At 35.6% G+C, this 10931-nt stretch overlaps 1 protein-coding gene across 2 annotated transcripts; it reads left to right on the top strand.

The window, feature by feature from the left end:
- The first annotated feature begins 1071 nt into the window (after nucleotides 1-1071).
- LOC133873478 (protein NRT1/ PTR FAMILY 5.2-like) lies at nucleotides 1072-5822 on the top strand. Of its 2 annotated transcripts, none has more exons than XM_062311181.1 (4): nucleotides 1072-1265; nucleotides 2294-2511; nucleotides 4045-4610; nucleotides 4699-5822. In XM_062311181.1, exons 1-4 carry the CDS (start codon nucleotides 1151-1153, stop codon nucleotides 5576-5578), a joined length of 1779 nt encoding a protein of 592 aa, XP_062167165.1. In that variant the 5' UTR covers nucleotides 1072-1150; the 3' UTR covers nucleotides 5579-5822. The 2 variants fall into 2 exon arrangements, with proteins under 2 accessions (XP_062167165.1, XP_062167172.1); XM_062311188.1 differs by having other exon boundaries at nucleotides 1126-1265; nucleotides 2374-2511.
- The last annotated feature ends 5109 nt before the right edge of the window (nucleotides 5823-10931 follow it).

Here is a 10931-nt window from a genome sequence, read left to right as displayed (position 1 = left end):
CCTAAGTATCACTTGCAATACGTGATATTGAAACCCTTAGTATTACTTACGATATGTAGGTTATGTAGAAGGAATGACATGTGTGAACATTCTAAAGTGGATAATGTGGGGTCTGTTAAAAAAATTGAACGAAAGACTAACTAGATTTTTTCATTAACAACAAATAGTACCAATGACACTTTTTAAAATCGAGACGACAATTTAATTCAAGGCTTAACAACAGGTACGGTAAGATATTTAAGCCGAAATTTAAAGGCCTAAAGCAATTCTCATCCTATATATACAAATTAAGATTTTTAGAACGATTAATTTGACCGTTTGATTTGCAGACTCGAAATTGGTGCAAACAGATTTTAATTCAGCTGGGGTTATTATAACCACATTCCCTAAATAAAAAATAAAAATGTAAATCAATCCCTCATTATTTTCTTATTATCTTTATTATGATTTATTAAACAGAATCCCATATGTTTCAACTAGATTATTAAATAGGTAAGGTCAGGAATCTCGGAATTAATCTATCCAAGACAGAAGATTGCAATCAAGCAATATTCAATTTTTCATTAAACTATCTAATTATTGTATTATAAACGAACCAAAAATAAATGCATTAAAGACCACCTAGCTGTAAAAGGGGAAGGACCTTCTTTCTAGGTTATGTCTCTAATGTCTTCTAGGGATAATTTAATTCATCGGAGATCATGTCCCATAAAACGAAGGTCATTAATTCAAATTTTTTTTTTTTCTTCTTGTGTGGACATGTAAAAAATAAAAAATAAAAAAAATTATGGCTCCAACAAAATTTTAAATAAACAAAAAAGGGCAAAAAAAAAAAAAAAAAAAATTAAAAGAAGATGTTATGAGGGCATATGCGTCATTTAGAAGGTGAGTGGAAGACTCGAAGCTAAAAGCCTAGCAAGGTTGGCAAGTTGAGAGGTCCCACCGGCGGAGACATAGGTCCCACGTAGGACCCATCCCGTTTCTCTTGACATTAGCCAAAATAAAGAAATGGAAAAAACGAAAGGGTGGGACAACAACCCATAGACAAAAGTTGTATAAATGTATAAAAATGGGGGAGGCTGGAGAGTACAAATTAAACGGTGGGGGGAGGATCACTGATTCACTGTAAAACTCTGTAGAAGCAAAAAGTATGGCTGTGGAAGAAGGTGTTGATGATTACACGCAGGATGGGACAGTGGATCTGAAAGGGAACCCGGTCCGTCGATCCAAGCGTGGTGGATGGACCGCTTGCTCCTTTATTGTCGGTAATGATCTCTCTCCCTCGTTGATCTCTTTCTCTGTATCTCTCTCAAAGGCATCCAATCCAGCTGCCTTAAGGATTTGGTTACCCACAACCAACCCACTTCGTGTATCCTAAAAGGGATACAAGTACGTGTTAGGCGGCTCCTCGGAACTTGGAAGCCAACTTACGAGGGCGCTGTTCTTGTTCTTTTCAGCTGTGAAGCTCTTCCAATCCATATCCATGCCCTTTTTATGGTTTAAAAAATCAAGTTTAGATAATGAGGAATATATATATATCACTTGGGATGGAGTAAATTGTTAATTATATGAAATGTATCCTTATATTCGTAGCCTTCAAGCCTTCAAATTGTAGAGAAATTTACGTATCTTTATTTCTTAGTGAATTTGAGACAATTTTGAAGTAATAAAGGTCTGAAATCTGGTCCACCATTTTCTTCACCAAGCCTTCAAGCCTGCAAATTATTTTTACTGTTTCAGTCTCACTTTCTGCATTGCTGGTTGTAATAAATGAAACGTGTTAGTTGGCTCATGCCCATCTTCTTTCTTCCTGTTTTATTTATTTATTTTTTTCTGGGGGATCTTTCAAGTCTTAAGTTGTCTCCGTACTCTCTCTGTCTCTCTAATTATGCAAAGTCACATTGTTGTCCACATATCACTCCACATTGACAGCACACCACTAAAAAAAAAAAAAAAAAAAAAAAAAAAGGGAAAAAAGAAAAGAAAAAGAAAATGCATTTTTGTTTTTGCACATGTAGCTATAGATGGAAAATGCTAAAAGCACATAACTCTAACACAGCCCAACACACATGGATCTCGTATTAAGGTTTTGCTATGGGTTGTGCCCCATCCCTACCTTAAATTAAATTAAAAAAACTGTTACTTTAAGATGATTCTCTGATCTAGTCAATCTAAGCGTAATAGAACAGTCTTTTTTTTAAAAAAAAAATAAAAATTCCGGGTTTGCCGGCCTTCGCTTTTCTTTATGCTTTAACCCAATTCTCAAGTACATGCAAATTGGTGAAATGTGCAGTGTACGAGGTTTTCGAACGCATGGCATATTATGGTATATCTTCCAATCTGATTTTGTATTTAACAAAGAAGCTCCACCAGGGCACCGTCACTGCTTCCAACAATGTCACCAATTGGGTCGGAACTATTTGGATCACTCCAATCTTGGGTGCTTACATCGCTGATGCTCATCTCGGCCGCTACTGGACGTTTGTCATTGCCTGCATCATTTATATCTCGGTACGGCTCAATCATTATCTCATCTCTACCCTTTCTCTTCTTCAGAAATTCCACGTATACTTTCTAATGCTATATATATATATATATATGCATGTTACCCTCATAAAGAAGAAGAAGAAAGATATGTAATATTAAACGGGGTCTAGCTATTAAACCGAAACCCTAACATGCATGTGGTTAATTTAGGGGTTAGATCAAGTCAAACATGATAAAGATTGATTTTCGTATTTTGTCCATGCATAGTATATATGCATGTTTGACTTGGAAATTTTGTTTTATAATTAAGGCTGTAGTTGAAATCTATATTGGCCGGATAAGGGCGAGGAATATTTCTTGCTCCGCCAGAAACAAAGAAAAAGTGGCCAGTGGACCACGGATATCTATATCACAACTTGAATCATGTTGGCCGGTGGTCCCTAGTTTATATTGAACAATTTACACATCTTTTGTTTTATATATATTGACCAATATAATACACGAATTTCAATAGAAATTCTATTATGCTTTTAGGATAAGGTGAAGACAGAAGCTTCAATTTTGAGGAGTAGTCAAGCATAAATTGAGGACTTACTATATATATATATATATATTTCTTGAGGATAGCGATATACGATCAAGTAGCTAGGCAGAAGGGAAGAAAAATAAAACAAGTTGGGTGAGTAGGTTGGAATTTAAAAACTAACCAAGTGGCCGGAAAATAAAAACAAGAAAGAAAGTATTGTTAATGTTAATTAGGAACTTTCTCATGTCTCTAGTCATGGACTGATCACGGGAGAGGGGAGCCGGCCGGCCGGCTGTGGCGGAATTAAGAGCTAATCACTAATCAGAAAGTCCTAAGTAGGTCAGTATATATAAAATTATAGTAAGATATTGTATAAAGTATTGTTACGTAAACTATGGATTTCAAATAGCTAGGTTGAAAAAATCTTAGGAAATGCATGTGCATATATGACCAATGATTCTTATTATAAAAGTACGTGCAAGAGATTAATTACTCATAAAATTTAATTTGTGCTTTTATTAGAAATAATAGGATTTTAATTTACTGTCATAACTTAATATATAAGGCTTTTATTATAAATTAATTAATAAGAAATTTAAAGATTCTTCAAACATTAAGGTGGGTCTTCACCCTGTGGCTTAAGTAATTAGGACCGTCGACCTTTGTGGTAATAGACACTTAAATTGAAAGGGATGATCGAGCTTCCCTTTGTTAAATTATTATTTTCTGTCTTTTATTTAATTCTCTCAAAACAAAAATACTAACAAACACTCTTACAAACATAAAAACAATTTTCACTTTTATAAACCAAAAACAAAAAATCACCCCAAAACACAAGTAGCTAGCACCAATTAATTTTGATTGGCCACACAAGCCAACTACTGAAAATTCTGATAATATCTTATGATACGTTATTTTCTCACTGTCGAACGACCAACCATGCATGCACAATTAGGCAAGGATCAAGAAATTATTGTTCAAATTGGTTAAATCTTTTGTGTCTAAACAAGTATGTTTAACTATATTGGCAGGGAATGTCACTACTAACTTTGGCCGTTTCACTTCCTGGCTTAAAACCGCCTCACTGCTTAGAGACCAATACGGAGAACTGTAAGAAGGCTTCGACATTACAGCTTGCCGTATTTTATGGTGCACTCTATACCTTAGCCGTCGGAACAGGCGGAACCAAACCCAACATCTCCACCATCGGGGCAGACCAATTCGATGATTTCGACCATAAGGAGAAGTCTCACAAGCTGTCCTTCTTCAATTGGTGGATGTTTAGCATCTTCTTCGGGACACTCTTTGCCAATACGGTTCTTGTGTGGGTACAAGACAATGTAGGATGGACCTTAGGATATGCGCTTCCGACTCTTGGACTTGCAATATCCATTGTCATCTTCTTGGGAGGCACATCCTTCTACAGACACAAGGTGCCCACAGGCAGTCCCTTCACGAGGATGGCCAAGGTCATTGTAGCTGCTTTAAATAAATGGAGGGTGCGTATCCCTGATGATCCGAAAGAGCTCTATGAGCTTGACTTGGAAGAGTATGCCAAGAAAGGAAAGTTCAGAATTGATTCCACACCCACCTTGAGGTATATATATATGATCAATTCAAATTTTACTTTTATCAATTGGCAGTCCATTTTTGTCCTAATTTTACTTAATGTTGCATGGAAGCAGGTTCCTTACCAAAGCGTCTGTGAAAACCGGCTCAACTAGTCCATGGATGCTATGCTCAGTCACACAAGTCGAAGAGACTAAACAAATGTTACGAATGATCCCAATCTTGGTTGCCACGTTTGTACCAAGCACAATGATTGCCCAGACCAATACTCTTTTTGTTAAGCAAGGCACCACTCTTGAAAGAAGCATTGGCAGCTTCAAAATTCCCCCAGCAAGTTTAGCTGGATTTATAACCATATCCATGCTCATCTCTGTTGTGCTCTATGATCGGTTTCTTGTCAAGACAACGCAGAGGTGGACTAAAAACCCCAGAGGCATATCTCTACTTCAAAGAATGGGAGTTGGCCTCGTTATCCACATTATAATTATGATAATTGCATCCCTAACGGAAAGATATAGATTGAGTGTGGCCAAAGAAAATGGGTTAGTTGAAAATGGAGGACAAGTTCCTCTAACAATATTTATTTTACTTCCTCAGTTCGTGCTTATGGGCACCGCAGATGCATTTTTAGAGGTTGCCAAGATTGAGTTCTTTTATGACCAGGCGCCAGAAAGCATGAAGAGTCTTGGGACTTCCTATTCCATGACTACTTTAGGAGTTGGAAACTTTCTGAGTAGTTTCCTTCTTTCAACAGTTTCTCACATCACTAAGAAGCATGGTCACCACGGGTGGATTCTAAACAACCTGAATGCTTCTCATCTTGACTATTATTATGCATTTTTCGCTATACTAAACCTCCTTAACTTCGGCTTCTTCTTGATTGTGATTAAGTTCTATGTGTATAAGGCTGAAGTTTCGGATTCAATACAAGTGCTTACAGAAGAATTGAAGGGGATGACAGTGCAAGTTTCTAACCAAGAGGAATCCAGGAGGTAGATTGTAGACTGACTAATGGGAAAGAATAAAGGCCATACAGAAATCAAAGCTGATATTCAAGTTCTTGATGGTTCTGGTAAAGCTGTATTTGTGGAAAGGCCTTTCATAGAGCACGAAGTATTGCTATAGCTTTGGGTTCGTGTTGGTATAAGATAGTGTATCTTTGATTTTGTTTTACCTCAAATAGGAGAATGTAATGTTTACTCATTTTTAATGGAGAAGGAACACGATAGAGTTGTGTGAAGGCCAACAAGTACTATTCGTCTCAGTAAAAAAAAAACACAATCACAAGTGAGACCAAAATTTACGTGATTTAGCTTAACAAGCTTATATATACAACAAGAAATGATGAGGAGGAAATTCATTATCAAAAGATGGGGTACAAAGAATAGTAGCTAGAGCCTAGAGGGAAAACCGGTCGAAACTGCCCATTACGGCATGGGGTTAACTGCTCAAATTCTTCAAGCAAACTTACACAAAGAAAACAGAGAGAGAAGAGAGGAATCAAAAAAAAAATTCAAGAGAAAAATTAAAAAATAAAAATTAAATCCACAAGAAAACTTGAAAAATCAAATAATACCAGTAGTACCATTGTTGACGGCATGACAGCTTTGAGTAGCAATGGTGAGAGGGGGAGCTATGTCGGTAAGAGGGGGAGGGGCATCAGTGGGCAACTAAGATTAAGGCCTCGTTTGGTACGTGTAATGGGTATTTCATTAGCAAAATAAATAGTTATTATTGAGAATGAAAAATGGTGAAATGGAATATTAATAGTTATTTCAATTTCTTAGTTTTGTGACAACACATATACCACAATTGAAATTGAATCAAAATTAATAAAAAAACCTATATAATTTCTTATTGGTGTGAAGTCATGCAAATTGGATTTCTGCAAGTACTGCGTGTATGGGAAGCAACGACAAGTCAGTTTTAAGCTGGCGTCTCATACGATCAAATTTGTTCTCGACTATGTTCACTTAGATGTTTGGGGAATGGAGGTGCGTATTATTTTATCAGTTTCATTGATGATTTTTAAAGAAAGGTTTGGGTTTATTTTATGAAGCACTAATCAGAGGATTTTTCTAAAAAACTCAAATCTTAAAATAATAATAATAATAATAAAATAAAATGCTCAATCTATGGTTGGCCGGCCACCCACAGCAAACCCTGGGGGTGGTCGCACCACCCCCGGAGTGCCTCATGGTAGACTAGTGAGGCACTCCAGGGGTGGTGTGGCCACCCCCGATGAAGCTGGGGGGTGTCTGCAACCGCCCTCGGAGGGATTCGGGGGTGGTGCGACCACCCCCGAGGTTTGCTGTGGGCGGCCGACCAGCCATTGGGGTACTGGTCAGCCACCCAAAGATCTAACCAATTTTTAATTTTTAATTTTTTTTCAAAAAAAGTTTAGTTTAAAAAAAGTAAAGAAAAATATGGTTTTTTTTTTTTTTTTTTTTTTTTTAAAAAAAAAAAATGTTTTCTATTCCCTCAGGAATAGCTATTCCTAGGAATATGTCCATGCCAAATAAAGAATAAACTATTCTAATAGAATAGTCATTCCATTCTAAAGACTTATTCCGCATACCAAACGAGGTCTTATTAATTAAAATATTTATCCACGACCAAAACCATTTACACTTGCGCACCTATAAATTCTGTCTCGACTTTCACCGTTGAAACCAATAATTAATAATGTAACTAAGTGTATACGCCTTTTGAAACCATAATTGTCACTACGTCCCTATCTTGCCCATCTCTTACAATTTATCTCTATCTTGATTCATTCAAATTTTATACCAACAAGCCATCACTCTTTTCTCTTTTTCATTGATTGTCGATCTCCATCATGCATGCTTGTTGAGATTGCAACCTATCACTACCATACCGGTTCGATCTTTTAGTCTACAACCCAAAATATCTTTGCTTTCAATCATGATTTGACTTGAATTTTATTCGCATTCAAAGATAATCAATTTATTATGAGAATGGGGAGGGGAATTCTCTAACCTCGGATAGCTGCTACTATGGTTACGTTCAAGTTAATTATAGTTTGTTTCCTTCATCTATCTTTTTGTTCGGGAAAGAAAAAAAAAAAAATAGGAGGACTCCAATTATACTCCATACCTACACATTATTATCCATCATATCGATCCCACCTTATAGTCAAGCGTATCGATTCGCCCATGTGAAAAATGATATATTTTCCACCATATCCCACCTAAGTCAACCAAGATCCTCCACTCACTTTATTCGCCCACTTTACATGTTCACATTCTATAACTTGACTTTTGATGTGCATGTGTAGTTCAAGCACATAATCATGGTATGTGAATCACATGTGAATAACGTCATAAATCTCTTTTCCTATCTTACCCTTATCCCCCCCTCCCATACATGACATACCAATAAAAGAACCTTATCCTCCCCCCCCCCATACATGACATACCAATAAAAGAACCTTATCCTTAAAGTAATCTAAAGAAAGTCTTATGCACAGACTTGGAGGGAATCCTCGTGATGGAGCAAACAAGCAGAAAAAACAGCTGACAGCAAAGTTGGTTATAGCGGTCTATGGTGAGATGCCGTAAGTATAGTTGAAAGCACTTATTTTTATCTTAGTTTTTGACCAACTTATGAAAGAGTTAGGGTGACCAAGAGATAACATAATTAGTAGAGGTGAGGTTTTCAAATGTAAAATATTTTAGACGATATAGTAGTTTTTGGACCCTTCATTTTAAATGATCGATCCATATTAAAGCTATTGCACCCCATACTATATAATAAATATTGCATGGAATTTCAAACCATTCCTTTTACCTAGTCTCCTAATGCCTATATTATGAATGTTCATTGGATGGCATCTTATTCTAGCCTCGATCCCATTATAAATGTGGAGATAGAGGTCGGTTGTTTCGGCATCGATATCACATTGAAAAGAATCTGATCATATCTTTTTTGAGAATGTTGGAAATGCCATTTAAGTTAGAAATCCTGAAGTTTATATCAGTCCAAATAAATAAATAGAGTCAGTGAGGGACTTGTTGCCTCGTACCCCTTCTAAGCTCCTGATGCCTTTAAATGTATTTGCATATTTTGCAACAATAAATATTGTCTAAAGTGTCCGAATTTGACTTAGCTGTTGTAAAATAAATAAAATAAAATAAAATAAAATCTATAACACCTATGTTGTAGTTATTTCGAGGGTCTTGATTTAATTTCAAGCCTTACATGACAAAGAGAGAGAATGTGAAATTAAATCTAGACCCTTAAAAAACTATAGCATGTGATACATTTTTTTTTACTACAACTAAGCTAGATGTCAAAGAAAAATAATAAAAATCATTCTATTTTATATTCGTTGTGCCTCTCCTTAGAGCAGATTTGCAAATTTACCATTCGATTTGTGGCAAATTCAATGGAAAATTTAGAAAAAAAAGAAAAGAAAAGAAAAAAAAGGACAAGGATGTATCGGAGAATGATATCTAAGATCTCTCATTATCAAAAGATATTTTGTTTGTTATATTTTGGATTTCGTATGTGGTGCATGGCTTCATCATATAGAACATTATTTAAAATCATTCTCGTGACTGATCGTTATTCGATACAAATCATAGAGATGGCCGGATATGAGATACGCGTATAATATAACATTTATAGGTAGATGCAATGAACCCTATTTAAAATTATGACAGGAAAGCATTATCAACATTGAATGGGTCAATCTTTTTTTTTTTTTTTTTAAAAAAAAAAAAAAAAAAAAAAAAAAAAAAAAAACATTGAATGGGTCAAAATATGCATGTCTTAATTAAAACCACTGCATGACTAATATTACGAGTCTAGTGATTCATTTTATCATGCTTACCTCACATCGCTAACGTAGCATATGCTGAATGAAGATATAATTTTTTTTTTTTTTTTTTTAAGTGATCATTTAGCCCATGTCACATCAAATGCTGTGAAGTGAGTGTGATTAAAAAACGTGTTTGGTATCATTCTCTTCTACTTCTTTTACATTTCTTTTTTGTAAATCTACCATTCAATCTGTAGAACCCACCTATAGTCTCAAAATTCAATGGTAAATTTGCACATCTCTAAGATGAACAAAAAAATATGTAAGAAAATAAACCAAACATTTCTTGTATTAAAATAGGTGTGAAGAATATAATTATACATATTACGACCGTCACAAAAATCGTGTAATAGATAGTAAAAAAAAACCCTTATTTTTACAATATATATATATTACAACAATTTTTCGGTCATTGTTGTATTAAGTATTTTTAATTATTATGAAAAATTACATCATTGGTCCCTATGATTGGCCTAAATTACAAATCGGTCTCTCTGGTATCAAAATTAATTCAGAGATCCCTATGGTTGGCTTAATTTACAAATTGCTCCTTGGAGTCAAATTCCGTTAAAATTAAAATTTGATAGATTCAGTTAGGCGTCACATTAGCGCAAATAAGATGGCGACACGTGTTGATCAGAATAAAAAAATATATATAAATATATTAAAAATATAAATAAATAAAACTTAATTTTTTTTTTAAATATTAAAAATAAAAAATAGATGGCTACCGATAAATTTTCCATAATTATTATCCTGCAATAATATGCTTAGTTTATACCTACTTCACGAAAAAAGAAAAGAAAAAGAAAATAGAAGTATCGCGCGCGTATTAAAGTTAAGTTTGAGGTACTGGCTCTGGAACTCCCTGAAGAGCATCTCTTTCATTCCTTCATTGGCGTGACCTTCCTAATCTATTCTCTGCATCTTCCTTCCTTCCATCTCCCTCTCCACCACCATCTATCCTCATGGAACCCATTCCTGTTTCTCTCCAGAATCTCATTGAGAGCACTGAAGCTCTTGATATCGACAGCCCCCAACTAGCCACTATAGCTGAATCTCCGCAACTTCAAAGAGGAGCCTTCTCCATGATTGGGCAGCTTCTCTCTTCTAGACCTGTAAATTCCCAAACAGCTTGTGACACTCTCCAGCATGCTTGGAAGTTCGCTCTACCCTTATCTTTTGCTGTTGTAGGTCATCATAAATACCTGTTTGGTGTTCCCCTTCAAGATCATATTACTAAGACCCTTGATCAAGGGCCTTGGAATGTTCGTGGTTCTCTTCGATCTTCTTTTACAACCTTGGACTCCTGATCTTGCCATCAACGAGATTCAGCTCCACCTTTGTTCGTTTTGGGTTCAAGTGCACACGGTCTTCCTTGCCAGAACACGGCTACGGTCAACACTGTCGAAATTGGCCAAAGGCTTGGTAAGATTTTGGAAGTGGATGATCTTGACAACATTAGCCTTATTTATCAACATTTTTTACGTTTTAGGGTTGCATTGG

This window comes from Alnus glutinosa, chromosome 1 (assembly GCF_958979055.1).
Source record: "Alnus glutinosa chromosome 1, dhAlnGlut1.1, whole genome shotgun sequence".
Lineage (NCBI taxonomy): Eukaryota > Viridiplantae > Streptophyta > Magnoliopsida > Fagales > Betulaceae > Alnus > Alnus glutinosa.
Note: the sequence above shows the minus strand (reverse complement) of the source record. Positions and strands in the feature narration are given on the sequence as shown.